Source organism: Trichosurus vulpecula, chromosome 6 (assembly GCF_011100635.1).
Source record: "Trichosurus vulpecula isolate mTriVul1 chromosome 6, mTriVul1.pri, whole genome shotgun sequence".
Classification (NCBI taxonomy): Eukaryota; Metazoa; Chordata; class Mammalia; order Diprotodontia; family Phalangeridae; genus Trichosurus; species Trichosurus vulpecula.
Window position 1 is genome coordinate 230705452 of NC_050578.1, and position 18433 is coordinate 230723884.

At 36.4% G+C, this 18433-nt stretch overlaps 1 protein-coding gene across 3 annotated transcripts in view; it reads right to left on the minus strand.

Moving 5' to 3' along the window:
- BTBD10 (BTB domain containing 10) overlaps positions 1-18433 on the minus strand; it is a 91504-nt gene that overhangs the window by 42536 nt on the left and 30535 nt on the right. Inside the window, exon 1 of one of the 3 annotated variants that reach the window (XM_036764578.1) lies at positions 2013-2146. The exons of the other annotated variants lie outside the window; for them this stretch is intronic. Within the exon in view, the coding sequence (XP_036620473.1) occupies positions 2013-2137 (125 nt within the window). The 5' untranslated portion in view covers positions 2138-2146. Of the gene's footprint in view, positions 1-2012; positions 2147-18433 lie in introns of those variants that run through there. 3 annotated transcript variants of the gene reach the window in all.

Below are 18433 nucleotides of genomic sequence, written 5' to 3' on the forward strand. Positions count from 1 at the left end.
TTTTATAAATTATTTTCGCCACGTAGCTAAGAACACTATAGCTATCTAACTCACCCTCAAAGAACAATCTGAGAGAACTAGAAAAGGCAATAGAGATACAGGGATGGCATAAAGCATTTATTTTTTTTCCTACAGCTCTCTAATCCCTGTGGCTAAGATCAAAGAACTAAGGAAAAAAACGATGCATTGTTTGGATGGATAAAATCTGATGACAAAAGTTAGTGTCATTTCCCTGTATTCCCCAGAGGTAATGAGGATCACATCCGGACCCAAACCCAAAGGCTATCATCAAAAAGCACCACATCACGGGGCTGCTAGAGGGCACGGTGAGTAGAGGACCAGCCCTGGAGTCAGGAGGACCCGAGTTCAAATTTGACCTCAGACACTTGACACACATACTAGCTGTGTGACCTTGGGCAAGTCACTTAACCCCAATTGCCCCGCCATCTCCCCTCAAAAAAAAAAGTACTACATCTGCCTGGGCAACAACTTCCACACAAACAAGGGCATACGAGGGTATCACCAACAACCCCAGCAAGAAGCTCCGCAACAAAATCACGGGATATGTTCTTCATTTGATGAAGTGAATGCAGAGAGGCTTTTCTGAAAGGCATCTCCATCAAATTGCAGAAAGAAGAAAGAGAAAGGAGGAATAACTACGCCCCCAAGGTCTCTGCTTTGAGTCAGATCACTGAAGTGGACCCTGATACCAAAGAAATGTTGAAACTTCTAGACTTTATCCAACCTGCAAGTTACCCCGTTGAAATGCATTTCAAACTTCTAAACACCAAGAGGAGTTAATTAATATTTACTTTTGCCATCTTTCCAATAAACTTGAGAACTCTTCCCCTTTCCTCCAAAAAGTTAGTCACCTTTTTTTGTTCTTTACCTAGCATAAGTTCATGAGATATTCAAGAGTGTATAATATTTCAAATGAAGAGTTAAGAAAAGATTTATATCTTTAGGTATTATTCAGTTAAATTACTCTAATAAAAGTTAGCAAATAAATATAAACCAGGTGACACTAGAAGACAAAAGCCTAAACAGTAAGTTAACATGACGGTGATAGAAACTTTCAAATTTTTAGGAGGGAAATGAGGATAGCCACTGGCACTTTCTTTTATTACATGGAAGGCTATCTTTTATCCATTATTCAAGTATATAAAATTTAAATAAAAAATTTAAAATAAATATGACATATTCAAGAAGTCCTTTCAACATTAATAACTAGATAATAGTATTCACTGAGAGAAGAGATAACAGAGAAGCATAAGAGAAAGCAAAGAAGAGGTTAATATAAGCCAAAGTTTTAAATTATATTGGCTTCTGAATTAAGCGATTTTCTTTCAGTCTATTAAAACAAAAACACATGACAGTAATGTAACTTGCCCCATCTGAAAATACTATATTGACGATCTTGGAAATAAATTCAATTTGTACCATCTTTTTAAAGAAAAATTACATATAGATTACTTTTTGTTTCAAATCAACAATCACCAAATCATCTGATCAACAACTTCTATTCTTTAATGAATCACAGCATTATTTTAACTAATACTTGATTGTATTGATTCAAAATGCTTGTTTAAAAGGAGGAACATTTAACTTTTTGCTCTTTAAAAATGATTTCATTTACTTTATTCTCACCTTGGATTTGATTTTTTAAAAGATGCAGCAAAAACAAATAAATTACGAATTCTTTCTTTCTTAAATCATTTTGATGATACACAAAAAGATTACCAAAACTATTGCAATCTCAAGTTAAAAGAAGATTCCAGTAGGTTTTTAAATAAAAAGCCACCAAAAACACAAAAGGAAAAAAAAAGACACATGCCACTTATTTTAAAACAATCTGCCACTAAAGTGAGAGAGAATGAATGACCTTTAGCATTCAAAAATTTAAGTGATCAAAATGAGGGGGGGAAGGGGAGAAAGAACCCAAGCATTTTTTTCCCTGTTTATCTCTTATTAAACCTCAGAGATTATCATGTAATAAATAAATAAATACACACCTTCCTGTTGAACATGCCAAGGTAGACACACAAAAGCAAGGAAAAATTTTTGAAATCAGAGCACAAAGGAGCTCTGCTCTTTCAAACAATGCAGCAGTGAAAGCCAGGTCAGCATCCTTGAGCATTACTAGCAAAGTTTAGCACACTTGGTATTTCCATTATCTTCTACAGATTCCTCTGAACCATTCAAAATAATCTTATTCCTCTCTCATACACCCAACTCCTCTAGTTTTTCTCCTGCTTCTCTGCCTTCCAAGTGCAATAATCCTGTTGCAGTTATTTAGGCTGCTTAATGTTCAGAGACGCAACCCCCCTCTAGATATTAATTCAGTTCATTTTCTCACAGTCACTGACTCAGCCGTGGGTAGTGCAGCACTGACGTCTCTAACCTAACAGCATCGTATGAGCTGTGGTCGGTCCATTTCTCTATCTCTGAACAGCCATTGGATAGTGTAATTGACAGACAGGAGAAAGAAGGCTGAGAGAAGAGAGCTTAGTGGTATACTGCCAAATGCCATCTGTAAAGCTAATTCTAACCTTGCCAGCTTCCAGGTTTCAGTAAAAGTGGGGAAAGCCAATTGAAAATGATACAGCAAACTTCTTTTCATCACATTTTTTACGTTTTATTTATTTTACCTTCAAGACAGTAACCAAAGAATAGAGTTCAGGAAATGCTATTTGATTTTAAGAAACTATCTTAAGTACTACCCTTTAAAGAAACAAAACTTTTTTTATCTTCTAAACAGCTATGGATGCTACAATCTATAATTTATAAAGTAAATGGACAGCTCAGTCTTCATTCAGGCCCGGATGAAAAACAGAGCATGCGCTCCCCGTGTGGGAGTGAAACCTTGCGGCAAAGTCTCATATTGAATGTATGATGCATGTATCTTTGGTAACTTGAGCAGGCTGCAGATTGGAGTTTGATACAGTGATTGTCCTCCAAAGTACCTCTAGTCCATAGCTGACTGCTTTAGGCATCTAATTTGTATCATATAGAATGAAATTCTATTTTTTTAAAAGCAAAGAGCCTTCCTCTGACTTCTACAACTTAGAGAAGACAGCTCCAATTCTGGCTAACTTCAGAAAAGGAATTAGGAGCTTGTCAGCAAAAATATCAGCTAAAATGTGGGTTAAATAATCAAACTTCTATGTAAAGCAAAAAAAAAAAAAAAAAAAAAACCAAACACCACAAAACCCTAGTCAAAACATATGCTAAAATGTTATTAGTTTCAAGGCTCTTTTTCCTAATACATCACATAAATTGTGCCTGTCATCAGAAAATAATGCAAGCCCAAAGAATCAGATCTAATATACAGCATTTGTTATGTATTTTATATTACAATTCTAATAATACACCATGATGTATCATACAATTCTTCTAAAAGAGATTACATTCATACACACACACACACACACACATATAACTTCATTTTCTAATACCTTGTACTTAATTCTATTTCTTGGACTATTTGGATAATACTTGGACTACAAATATTGTCATCTCCCTTTTATAGATGAAAAAAATTAGCTGCCGTGAGGTTAAGTAACACAACTAGTATGTAGTAGAGCTGGAAAAACACACACATGCACACATACACACACACACACACACCCCTGAGGGTTTATATCATAACTTTTATATATGTATGTATGTATGGGTATATGTATATCAGTCAACTGGCATTTATTAAACACCCACACTATGCCAGAAACTGTAAACACTGGGGATACAAAGAATGCTGCTTCTTCCCTCCCCCTTCCCACCCCCCCCAACCCCACCCTGCCCAAAAAAAAAAAAAAAAACAGCCCCTGTTTTCAAGGAGCTGAGTCTAAAGGAAGAGTAAATGAAAACAACCGGATACAAACAAGCTAAATACAGATAAACTGAGGGTAGTCTCAGAGAAAAAGCATCATGACTAAGGAGAACTGGGAAAGGATCTTGCAGAAGATCAGGCTTCAGCTGAGACTTACAAGAAGCCAAGAGAGGCAGAAATGAGGAGAAAGAGCTTTAGTCAGATATGAAGGACAGCTAGCAAAAACACTCAGAGCTGGGAGGTGGAGAGTGCCTTCTTCAAAGAGCAGCAAGGAGGCCAGTGTCCCTGGATTGTGGAGTATGTAGAGAGGAATAAGGTGTAAGAGACAAGAAGGGTAGGAAGAAAACATGCCCATCTCTGTGTCTACATAATTTCATTCAACATGAAGAAGCACGACACAGGAGGAAGAACTGTTTCACTTACTAGTTATCTGACCCTGGGAAAGTCAATTAACAAATAATAGATACACTTTTGCAAGTAAGGTCTTAAAAATGTAATATTTTGATGATGTTTACGTGAGAATGTCTTTCCCATTTCCTCTAATTTCCAGTTTCTTCCCAGGGTTATGAGAATCAAGTGAGGTAATGCAAGTAAATTGCTTTAACTTATAGAGTACTGTATAAATGTAAGGTGTATTACCAAGTGCTTAAGATATGAAAGGAACTATGTCAAGTTGTGATACTAAGACAGTTTTGCAAGTATAACATTTTTACCAAAAACTTAAAATTAATGTATATACACACATAGGTAGCAATAATACAAGAATTCATAACAGTGCCTTATGACATAGTAAGGGCTCATTAATAAACAAAATCCTTTTCTCAAAGGGTCAAGATGGTTTCACCAGATTAGTCATACCAAACCAACATAGTTTCCTTAAATGGGATTACTAGCCTGGTTTGTCAAGAAAATAGCTTAACTTATTTTACCCTGACAAACACTTTGTAAAGAAGACACAAAGAAGTGAACTAGATGACAATATAATTAGGTAAACAGGGATTTACTTGAATTACCAGACCCAAAGAGTAGAAATCAGTGACAAAGTAGAGATCTCTAGTGGCCTGCTCTAAGAATCTGTCATTAAGTCTTTTCAAAACTTTGACCAATGATTTGAATATAAGCTTAGATGGATGCTTATCAGAATTTTCAGACAGAAAGCAAAGAGGGATAATAAGCACAATGGAAAGACATGGCATGGCACAGAAGAGAGATAGGGAGTTAGAAAAAAATGAGCTAAATTAGTAAAATACCTACATCAAATATTTCTGGGAAAAGGTATGACTTTAGGCAAATCATTTAAGTATTCCAGGTCTTAGTTTTCTCATTTATAAAATGGACCTAATACTTGCTTTATAGGGCTGTTCTGAAGATAATACTTTTTACTATGCTATGTGAATATGAGCAGTTATGACAGTCAGAAATTAAAAGTCTCCATAGGAAAGAACAGTAAGTTAAATAAAAAAACAAGATCACATGCATGCCTATTAAATTTTTCTACTTACATCAAAGAAGGAAGACTGAATGAAAGGCAAACTGCCCAGCTCCTGTATATCTATTCCAACAAAACTCTAAAGTTCTCATTAGACCAAATGGCAATAAAGAAATCTAATGTAAAACTAAAATAGCTTTTTCAACCCTGAAAGCACAAAAAAGTCAGCCAGAAGTCCAAGGGCAAAGGAAAAAGAACACCAACAAAGCCAGCACCAGCTTCCCAACTTGACCAGGGACTAGTCAGAGAAATATATAGCCAAGAAGGCTCTGTGTATAGATGCAAGAGGAAGGCCCCACAAGAAAGGCCCAAAGTGGTCAGAAAACCTCAGGGTGAGGGTTTTTTAAGTGTCCCAACCAGGAGCATTCAGCCAAGGTCAACTCAGGTGTGGAGGGGTTTTAAGGACCCTAACTCTCCAACTAGAGATACCAGAGAGGGTACTGACAAGTTCAGTGCAGGAACCTGAGACCAAAAAAACTCAATATACATGAAAACACAACAGATGACAGAGCTGACGCCTGGCACAAAGCCCCAAGTCAGGAATTAAAGTTGAAGAAATGAGTAAACAAAGAAAACAGTGATCAGCATCAAAAATTACTGCAAATCTAGAGATCCCCAAAACAGTTTATGCAGAGATTAAAAGGAAAAAATAATTTCCTTCAAGGAATATATGAATACCTAAAAGAACCGAAGCAAGAGATAAAAAATGAAATAATGCTTGTGGAGGAAAAAAATGGAAGGAAGAAAAACAGTTGGTAAGAGAAAAGTAGTAAATTTTACCCAAGAAACAGACTCCCTGAAAACCAGATTAGACCCCCAAAAAATCAGTAATTCCAAAAGCCAGTAAGAAACATTAAAACAAATTTAAAAGATAGAAAAAAAAGAAAAATATATAAACTCTCTAATACAAAATATTTCTAAGCCTGGAAAATACATCGAGAGCATTTAAAAAGTCTCTAAAAACTATGACAAAAAAAAGAACATGTAGCGTACCCACGCGCGTGTGTAAAAACAAGTAGGCAAAGTGAAGATCAAAAGAATCCACTAATCATTTCTTGAGAGAAACTCCAAACGTTAGAGTCCCAGAAATATCATAACCAAAATCGAGAGCTCCCACATCAAAGAATAAAATACCTGAAGCATCCCAAAAAGTAGTAGTTCAAGTATCAAAGAACTACAGTAAAGTTGACATTAAGACTGGCATAAATGAGAGATCTTAGAATACAAAATTCCAAATGACAAAAGATATAGCTTATAATCAAGAACAGCTTACCCTGCAAAGCTGAGAATAATCCTACAGAAGATGTGAACCTTCAGTGAAGCAAAGAACATTGAAGCATTTCTGATTAAAAGAGTACAGCTAACTAGAAACTCTGAAATATAAACACTGGAGTTCAGAGAAATCTAAATGGGTAAATTTATTTGAAAATCTGAAAGGAGCTAGATGATGATATAATGCTTCCATTCTAATAAGGGGGAAAGTAGCGCGTGCCCCTTCAGAACTTCGAAAGACACTGAGGGAGTTAAATAAGAGGACCTGGGGGTGGGTTGGTTGTTTTGAGGGCTTGAATAGCAGAAATAGAAAGGGAAAATACATTAAATGGAGAAAGGAGAAAGCAGGAGGTATAATTTGTTATTTCTTAAAACTGGGGTACATAAGAATATACAAACATGGAAGAAAGAATGAGCAACGTAAACATCAGATGAATCTCAGTCATCTCAAATGGCCAAAGGAAGGTTAAATATACACATATACACAGGGAGTCTGGAACAGAAATAAATCAAACTCAAGAGATGTGGGGAAAGCAGAAATAAGAAAAGGACAGCAGCAAGTAATACAATTTTTCTGACTCTGATGTAGGGGGAATGAGGCAACAACTGGGAAATGGCTGAACAAATAATGAAGTACTACTGTGCTATAAGAAATAACAAAAAGATTATTTCAGAGAATCCTGGATAGTATGGATGGACACAGAGTAAAGTAAGTAGAACCAAGTGAAGAACTAACACACAAATAGCAATATTGTAAAGAAAAACAACTTTAAAAGACCGAAGACAACAATCAAAGCAACACCAATGTCTCCATAGAATCTATAATGAAGCATGTTGCCCACCTTCCAACAGGACATTTCTGTCCTCTTTAGAGACTTAAGACAACTTAAGAAAGTGTTTTCCTTCACCTGTGAATCCCCAACCCCCTTGTCCTTTCTGTGTTTAAACCCTACAAATCCTCAACAATGGCTGAGCCCCCAACTCTACCTCAACCTCATTCTCCCTCAAATGATAACCCTGCCTAATTTACTGAGACTTGGGAAATGTATGAAGAGATCTTTTATCTCACCTCCTCCATACCTCAAAAATGTCTCCATATCTTAACTCATACCCATACTCTGCTCCAGGGTCAGAGTAGTCTTGTCAAAACTAACCCTCTTCCACTTGTGCCCTCCTATGGTAGAAGTGATATCTGGTACATAGGCTGGGCTAATTTCTCCTTAAAATGTAATAAAAATATCCTCAAGACTTACAGTAAATGGCTTAGAGGATTATAACTTGGGTTGCTGATATAGCTTCCCGTAGGCCTAAGAATGAGAAAACAGCACCAGAGTCATCAGCTCTTCCCTCAGGTTTATGATACACAGATAAACATGGCCAACACTACTGAGGTAGAGAAGCTAAATTTAATGTGTCCCTGCTGAATGTCTTTCCTCTGCTATGACTAAGTAAACCTTTTTTTTTAAACTGTTAAATGTTCTAAAATTTCTCATTTCATCTCAATCTTAAACCTGAATTATCAGACTGGTCTGAATTTGACCTGACCAGCAACACTCTGCCACCTCCATTAGAAGTCATTCCTTCCCTTCTCTTCCTATTTTCCATCTCAAATCTTTATCTAATGACTCCTTCTTTCCTTACTGATTACAAACATACTCATCTCCTGTCTTTGAGAACAACAAAAAACTTCATCTGTCTGTGCCTCCAGTTTAGGTGCCTATTTATCCTTCCTTTTCCTTTCATTGCTAAACTTCTAAGAAAAAATGTCTTCACTTAACTGTCTCACCACCCATTCTTAAAAACTGCTTTTAGAATTTTCTTTATTGTGAACTTAAATAAAAAATAAACATTTCAATAAACAAAGGGCCAAAAAAAGAGTGTATTACATACATGGAACAATGAAGTGTGTGATGGATTTGTAGTCATGGAGATCTGGGTTCAAATTTTCACCTCAGACACTTAACTACCTTTGTGACTGACCTTGAGCAAGTAACCATTCTGAGTCTCAGTTTCATCATGTATAAAATGAGGAGAACTTGAACTCAATGACCCATAATGTCTTCTGGTTATTGACTACGAGAAACCACAAACTTGCTATGTACAGGGGTTTTTTTTAGTGTTTTTTAACCACAGTAGTAATAAAATGATTATGTGCTTCCTTATGAATTTTTGTATTTTAAAAAATATTTTATTGGTGCTGTTTATTAAATCTATTGCTACTCACTAAATAACTCAAACTCACAGTCTCATTGAACCATTCCCCTAAAACAAATAAAGTATATTCAACCAAAACACTTAAATATAGTGGTCATATCCAAAAAAAACTCATCTCATTCTGTACCTCTAGTCCAGGGGTCAGCAAACTGTAGACCAGCTACTCTGTTCTTAAACAGGCCCATTAGCTTAAAATGTCTTTCACATTTTCAAGTAAGATTTTATCATATTTGAAGATAAAAAATCCATTTTTAGTTTCAGGGTAATACAAAAACAAAGTAGCAGGCCAAATTTAGCCCTCAGGACAGACCCCTCCCCTCATCCATCACTTCTCTACCAAGAGCTGGAAGTGCTTCACTGTCAGTCTTCTGAAATCATGATTGGTGACTAAATTGATCATAGTTCTATAGTCTTTCAAAGTTGTTTTCCTTTACATTATTTTGGTAATCCTGTAAATTGTTCTTTTTTCTGCTCATTTCTCTGCATTGGTTCAAACAAGTTTTCCCAGTTTTCTCTGAATTCATCATTCTTATGGTGAATTACACTACAGTAACATACCACAATTTGATCATTCACTCAATCATTCTCCAGCTGATGGGTACCAACTTTATTTACAGATATCTGCTACAACAAAAAGTGCTGCTATAAATATTCTTGTACATATAGGTCCTATCCCTCTGATTTTGACCTCTAGGGGCAGAATCCTAGCAGTGGTCAAAAGATATGCACAGTTATTTTTGGAGTACATTTCCAAACTGCTGTGCTTTTCACCACACAATTACTTTTCAACCTCTTGCAATCTAACTTCCAACCCCATCCTTTTATTCAAAGTAGTCTCTCAAAAGATCAACACTAATGAATGACTACTGAATGTTAAGGCCCTTTCTCAGTCCTGTTGGAACATAACCACTTTCAGGATACTTTAATTTCCCATGGTTTCAATGACACTGCTGTGTTGGTTCTCCTCCTACCTAGAAAACAGCAATTAAGCTGCAATTTTGAAAGAAATTTTTAAGGGAGATTTTAAAAGGCAGAAATGAGGAGGGAATATATTCTAAGACAGAAAAGAGACTTATGAAGACAGGAGATGGAATGTTGTGTGATAAAACAGCAAAAAAACCACTTTGCCTGAACCAAAGAGTGGATAAATGGCAAAATGTATAAAAATTCTGAAAAAGCCAGTTAGAGCCATAGTGTTAATGGACTTTCAATGTCTAACATATAAGTTTGTATTTGATCCAAGAAGAAGGAACCATTAGAGTATCAAGTAAGATGGGACTTGGAAAAAACCTGTGCTTTAGGAAAAATCACTTTGGCAGCTGTGTGAAAGATTGAAGAAGAGGAAACTTTTAGGTAGGGAATCCAAGTAGGAGACTACTGTGATACTTTAGAATCACTTGGGCATCTGTGTGAATGATGGGACTGAGATGAGCAAGACTTGGGAAAGGGAAAGACTTAAAGAATGGAGATCAATTAGGAGGCTACTTTAACAGTTCAGGCAACAGGTGATGAAAGCCTACACTACGGTGGTGGCACTGTTAGAGGAGAGAGGGGGATGCATACAATAGATATTATGAAAGCAAAACTGACAGGCCTTGGCAAAAGATGGGGGGGTGGGGGTGGTGAGAGAGTGAAGATTCAAGGATGACTGACTCCTAGGTTCAGAGCCTGGGTGACTGAAAGGATGGTGGTACCCTCAACAATAATAAAATTTAGGGAGAGGGGAGGGGAGGGTGGGAAGACAATAATGAGTTCAGTTTGAGACATGCTGAGTTTAAACTGTCTACAGGACATCCAATCTGAGACAACCAACAGGCAGGTGAAGATTCAAGACTGGAGGAGAGAAGAGGGCATGAAACAAAACCTTGGAATAGGAACCCTTTCCTGATCCCCACAAGATATATACATACTGTACCATCTATGCCTCTTACTTACCTGGCAGAATATATTTGCTGATATGGGTACAGTCTCCCCTTGATAGAATCTAAGTTCCTTGAGCGCAGAAACTATTTTTTGTTTCTTTACCTAGCACAGTACTTACTACACAGTAGATGCTTTAATAAATGCTTATTGTTTGATTGAATATACCATTGGGGACAGAACATGGAAAATGATCCAACAAAGGAAACTAAGAACAGAATAATTACAGTGTCCAGACAACTCAGAGAGAAAGGGGTGATCAACCATGTCAAATGCTCCAAAGAAGTCAAGAAGGATGAGGACTGAGAAAAGCCCACCAGATTTGGCAATTATGAGATCATGTGGTAATTTGAGAGAAGGGAAAAAATAGGAAAACAGATAGTTTGCACCACCCACCCTAACAGAGTTTGACTGTAAAAAAAATTTTAGTACAACTAAAAAAGAAATTTAGTACACTAGCTTGAGGGAATGGGAAGGCCAAGAGAGAGCTAAAGATGAGGAAGATCTAGACCTATTTGAAGGTAACAGGAAAGGGACCAGTATATAGGGAAAAAATGAAGAACTGAGATAGAAAAGGGATGATTGTGAGAGCAATTTGCTGGAGGAGATGAGTTCAAAAGTTAATGTAGAGAGGCTGACATTAACCAGGAGAACAGCCACTTCTTCAGCCTCACTTCATATAATTTCCCTACAGATTCTCCATACGGGGCGTCCCAAAAGTCTTACTGCAGCTCTAAACTTTAATAACCTCAGAAATATAAATTCTATATCCTTATAAAAATATCATATTAAGGTTTTGCTTGTTTAAATTTCTTTTACGTTTAGTTTTGTGAATTCTGAATAGCACTTTTTTTTTTCATTTTCATTTTAACAAAACAGGACACTCTGTCATCATGCGCTGCATGTGCAACAGTTTCTCATATCAGGAGATTAGGAGAGGAGGTCCTCTTGCTTGGCCACTCTGGCCATCTGATCTACACCTCCATTAAATTTTTCTTGTGGGGGTCATATCAACACTGGCATGTATGTATCAAAACGTCATTCTCTGGATAATCTTAAAGCTAGGATTACTGCCATAATCCTCTCAGTTATTAAGCAACAGCTGATGAAAGTTTTTTTTACAAAATTCAAAAACTGACAGTGGCTATGTTAAATTATAGTAAAAAACATTTTTGAAATTGGAATAACTTTTCGAATATTGTATTTTTAAGTCTGTAACACTCATACTTCTGAAGTTATCACAGCTTAAAATTTCACTAAGATTTCTGTTACACTATATTCTAGCCAAACTAAACTATTCTCCAAACTGATACTAGTGCAAAAGTTCACTTAAATCATCTCAATGAGGCACTGTACTCCCTCATAAGTACAACTCAGAATCTTTATCTTCAAAGCTCAAACTCAGGGGGCAACCTTCCCTACAAAAAACTAAGGATTATCCCCTAATATACAGCCATCCCCCCCAGCTCAGAGCTCTCTCCACTTTCCAATTTGTTTATAGCACTTTAAGTGGATCTCTTCAGGACCTTATCACAATCTACTTATCTATGAATATGTCACATATATCCCAGCAGAATATAAATTCCCCAGGGCAAGGACCCCTGGTCTTCATCTTTGTCAACCTAATGTCTAGCAAAGGGACTAATGCTTAATATTTGGAAAATTCAATTGTAGAATTCATTGTGGGTGTACAATGAATGGGGTAGGGGGAGGACTAAAATAAATTAATACATATTAATGAAGGCATAGAGTTCAGAACAAAGAATGGGATACTATACTTAGCTCTGGTTAGACCATATGTTGAATACTGCCATTAGTCCTAGGCACCAGTTAACAGTGCTGAAAACTAGGAAACAATTATGAGAGGAATGGAGACCTTGTCCTATTATAATCTGTTACTCAGTGCAAAGATAAATCCGGATAAGAAGGAAAGGGGGGAGCTGGAGTGCAGTCTTGAGGGCAGAAGGAAAACTAATACCTGGTTTCCAGTATTTGGAGAACCGCAATGTAAAAAATCATACCTTTTCTGCCTGGCCGTGGCTAGAAGTGGAGTTACATAAAAACACTATCCTGCTCCTTGAAGGAAAAAACTTCCCAATCATTAGAGCTTCTGAAAAGTGGAACAGGATGCTTCAAAAGGTGAGGGTTCAATATCACTTGAGGTTTTCAAACAGAGGTTGACTCAGACCACATTGGAGTAGTGTACTCCGTTCGGAGCACCAATTTTACTAAGGATACTGATAAACTGGAGAGCATCCAAAAGAAGACAATCAAGATGGGAAAGGACCTTGATTCCAGGCCATATAAGGACTGGTTAAAGGACAATGTTTTGTCAGGATACGTGGTGGCCCCAAAATGTATATGAAAGCCACACAAAAGGCAGAACTAGAAATAATAAGTGAAAGTTACCAAAAATTCTAATTTACACATAAAGATGGAATGGAATAAATCATGATACAGTAGATGCAACCCAGACCTTATCAGAGGTTTTCAGGCAAAGATCAGATGATGATGTGTCAGGGGTGTTGTAGGGGAAAGTCTTGGTTAAGTATGAGTTTGACTAGATGGCCTCTAAGATCCTTTCCAAGTGTATGATTCTGTGTTGATGTACAGAGAATTCCTATTGAGGTTAGACTACATGGCTCCTGAAGTAACTTCCAACTCTAGAATTCTGTGAACTATTCCATTTCTCTCAGTGACAACACTATCTTCCTAACTCCCTAAGCCAAAAAGTCACTGGCTCTCAGGGATAAAATAAAGCAAGAAAAGAACTCCTCTTCTTGACATGTTCCCTGAATCTTCATTATTAGTGCAAACATTCTAGTCAGCTCAAGTCTGTAAACTATCACACTAGATCTCTCTCCCGGCCCCTAGGTTTGTACATTTTCTAGCTCATATTAGTTAAATATCATAGGTAAATTTTCTTTTTTAAAATTCTTTTTAAATTAAAAAATTTCTTTCTAAAATTCTTTTTAAAATGTTTACAAAAACAAATACCACATTGGTATGAACATGTGTTACTTGACTACAATCTACAACAACTCAGTGACATTTGTTTGAAATGCTAATAGCTGTTTATTTCCCCCTTCCTAGGAACAGATCTTCCTCTGATCCACTAGGTCATAACACCTAGGGTTAGAAGGGTACTTTAAGGGCATCCGGTCCTCTGTATATAGTTTATACAGCAGAAAACTAAGGCCCCTGAGAGATAACTAGCTGGCCCAAACTCAGTCAGTAAGTGGCAACTAGGTGGCACAATGGATAGAGTCTCTTGAATTCAAATGTGACCTTAGACATGACCTACTAGCTGTGTAACCATAGGCAAGTCACTCCCTGTTTGCCTCATTTTCCTCTTCTGTAAAATGAGCTGGAGAAGGAAATGACAAACTACTCCAGGATCTTTTTGCCAAGAAAACCCCAAATGAAGTCACAAAGTGTCAGACAGAAATGGAAAAATGACTGAATTAGGTGACAAAACTGGCTAAAGAGTAGTCTTGCATCAACCTTGTAAAGTTCTGAAAGCATTTAAAACAGTTAACGAATTATCCATTTTCTATAAAAAAATACGCTATTTTAATAAAAATTTAGCACAATTAACTACAATTGAACCTTGAGTTTGAGAGTTGTTTCGAAGTGTATCACTCCGGACAGCCCAAAATAACATAATGATATATGAAACCTCTTGCAGTGTTAAAACCTCCAAATATATTTCCTCAATTCCAGAGTTCTCCTAATTTCTTCTTTCTTGTGAGCCCCAGGACTACTCCCGTGCTATCACCTTTACTTCTACCTGAAATCTTTGCCAGAATCCCTTCAAAAAGGGACACTGATTTCCAACTTCTCCCCTTCCTCATCATTTCCAAAACAAGCACACAAGCATTAACTAGGTTTTCCAAGGGGTTTTACTGCTAACAGCTTCAGGCATAGCCATTAAGATAAACAAGAGAGAAAAAAGAGCCATTGGGCTATGGCTATATACAATTCTGGTCTTAAATGAAGTGTCCATAGAACAATCTGTTTTACCTCATTTAGATGTTATCATTTTTAAAGTAGCAAAATATGTTGTGCTAAGGTTTTGTCTGGTATGATAAAGTCCCCAAATTCAACTATTATTCTTCTGGTACAAAACTCCAGTATTGGCACTAAACTCATTACAGTAAGGCTGCATGAGAGCAGTTTTTAGCAAAGCATTTGTCATTTAATGGTGAACTCCTGTTTTTCTTTCATGCCCTTTAAGCAAGCAACCCAATCTCTAAAATGCTGCCTAAAAACAAAAGGACATAAAAGTCTCTTGGCATAAATGCTGGGAAAAGTCATGGTATGTGATGACATTAATGTTGAGACCTGCAATTTAAAATGTTCCTACATTCTTTGCACATCATAAGTGCTTAATAAATGCTTGTTAAATTGAATTATATGCAAATATATTTTCTAAACCAAATAAATGGCATTTTGTTTTCATTGCTGTCTTTACTGAGCTTAAAAAAGTACAATTCTATGTAACAGCAGAAAGAGGAGAAACGGGAAGTTTGCCCATAGGAAGGAAACAGACGAACAGAAGATGACATAAGCATAGTCCTAAATTTAGAGGAATATATTCAAAGAAGAAACAAGCACCAGTTAGAGATTCCAGGATGGAAAAAGGAAAGTTATAATGAACACAAAAACTTGAAACTTCACATTCCTTTGTTATGTACTGATTACCAAATTTCTCTGGTATGCTAATAAACTCCATAATTTTCAACATCAGTTCATTTTAAGTTTATTGAAAAATATGTACCAAAGCAAAATTATTTGCCATGGACTTAAAGTATCCCTACTTTACAAGAATACGACAAAAGAAACACACCTTCCCTAGTCCTAGCATTTCTTAAGACAAACAGCCTCGAATGAACACTAAAATAAATAAACATATGACAGCAATTATATCTTAAGTTGAGACCCTCTTAGACCTGGAAAGTGGCCCATTTCCTTAAAAGGAGTTTTTGCAGGTTCAGAAGGGGACCCTCAAATAACTAGTAACAATTAATAAATAATAATATCAATAAATAATCCTCCAATACTATTTATCACAATTTAGTAGTTCAGATTAAACATTATTTATAGCAAATCACAACAAACACCAATTTTTAATTTCCATTATTTTAGTATTTATTCAATACTGTTTATGAAGACATTTCAATACTAATATTCAGTATTCTACTACAACAAGAAATGGAACAAGTTGACGTTTTCCTTAACTTTCTACCTATCATTTTTAAGCAAACTTAAATGCCTGCTTTAATAAAATAATATCAAAATTATACATCTTTAATTATATCTTTCCAAAGTTAAGCAAATCAAAAAACTAAACAAGGGGTAAAGTTTGGACCTGTGATTTCACTGGTACAGGGAATTCTCAGGTAAAGAAATTTCTTCTACCAATACAGGTAAGCATCTTCTCCATCTATTAGCTTGCGAGAGAGTTGTGTAGAACATTGAAAAGTAAACTGACTTGCCCAAAACAGGCCTTTAACTCAGATCTTCCTGGCTTTGAGGCTGGCTCTCTATCTACTATATTACACTGCTCCTTTATAATATCAAAAGCACTGTGTAATTTACGTCATATCCTTTATTATGAATAGCTAACTGATTTATTCTTTAATGCTAATCTCTCCCTGAATAATCAGAATACTATCTGATTTAAGCTAATTATGACTTATTCTTTAACGCTAATCTCTCCACAGAATAATAATAGTTAACATTTATACAGCACTTACAATGTGCCAGACAAGGGCAACTAGGTGGCACAGTGGATAGAGAAAATAGGCTTCAAGAAATTAAATGACTTGCACACAAGTCAAAAACGCATTAAATGGTAGAGAAGGGAATTCTGTGTCTAAAATGAGTGTTCTTTCTACCATATAACAATGTCTTGCAATTAAATTTCTGATTAAGGAAAGCCAAAGTATATTCAGGTTAAAATGAAAGTAGACTAAAGGCTATGTGTGAGTGAACCATGATATGGAGGCCAGCTATGGTAATTAGGGTGGGACTTGTTTACAGTTTTCTCTTTTGGAATGCTGAGGTAATCAAGTGCCTTTGAGGAGTTTTGCTTTTCAAATATAACCGCAAGTAAAGTGGACTTTTTGTTGTCATTGTTTTGTAGTGCTGCTCAGCACTAAGGAATCTTTGAATTGGGAGTCTTTGATGACCTGCTTAAGTCAAGGGAAGGCCTACGTCACATGGGTTTGAGTCACATGGTTGTGACACCCTTTGACCCTGAGACATGTATATAAGATCTGAGGTTGGCGTTTTGTTTTGGGGGCACACTCGTTTAAAGAGTGTTGGCAGCCATTGAAGCAGACCCCCCACCCCCGCTTTGAAAACCCTGATATTGGTGCTTCTCTCTCTGGTAACTGTTGGTATATTGCTGGATAGACAGCTAAAAGACTGTCTGCGGATTTGTGTTTATTTGTTCTGTTTATATAATGCATGCTTGTAATTTCTGTTTGTATTCTCTCTGAAGTTCAGGGTGCTGACTTTTCCTCCTGAACTAAATGAATGATATATGTATGTTTAATTAAAGTAAGATTGTTAACTCCTTAAAGTTGCTTTCCTTAGAAAAGCAGATCAAAGAACTTGTGCTAACAGCCCTTCTGTGTGCTCTTGTTGTTGGTCTTTCACCTCTACAGCAGCTTCTAGCAACATTGTTGTTACACAGCCACGAAAAGTTCATACTCTCAAACTGTACTTCTTAGAAGGGGTATAATAGCGTCCAGCTCTAGGGAACCAGCTGCTCTTTGGCATCTAATTCAACTACCTCGAAGGTATCTGTTCCCTTCTAAGTGCTAGCTTTGAAGAAGAACGAAGAAGCTATTGCCTATGGAAAGGCACTTTTTATTTAATGCAGATGGATCTCTTGCATATTTTTAACATAAGTTCTTGTTTTTCCTATATTCTTAACGCAGTGACTAGAATACATTACAAGTGCTTATTTACAAGTGCACTTGTTGACTGATAATTAGGAATAGCCTTGACTGAAATTCTTACTTTCTACTTAAAACACATATACAGAAGGGAGAAAAAATCCAGAATTTTCAGATGGCTTTTTTTAAAGTATCCCGTATTTAATTTAACAACAAACCAGGAGCTCACTGTCGACAACAATAAAATCTTTTGGCAATTAGCATAAAAAATGTAATGTCACATAAACCAATGAAGGCTGACAAAAATTTATGGTGGCAAATACAAATTCAGATCCATAAGTCATCACTTGTACTAAAGACTTCCCATTACTAATTTCAAATATCTCTATTATTGATTTCAAGGCTTACAAAGTGCTTTCTCACAACCACCTCCCAGAGCTATATACTTAGGCCAAGTATTGTTATCTCCATTTTACAGATATGGAACTGAGGGTTCCCAGAGGTTAAGTAAAATGCCCAAGGTCACACAGCTAATACTAATTAATGCACAGCTGAAATGCACTAACTCCTGTATCTTAACACCTGTGTTAATTAGCAAAAGCACATTTATACCAATAAGAGCAGTGCAAGGTCCAGTTCTAGAGAACTTGAAACTGAATTATAGAACTTAGGGATCACCTGCTCCAACCTCCTTGCTTTATAATATCTAAATAACCAACTCTTGACATTCAGCCCAGTGCTCTCCACACGTTTCAACCATGTAATCAATTAGGTAATTTCTAACATTACCTGGAGCTGTAA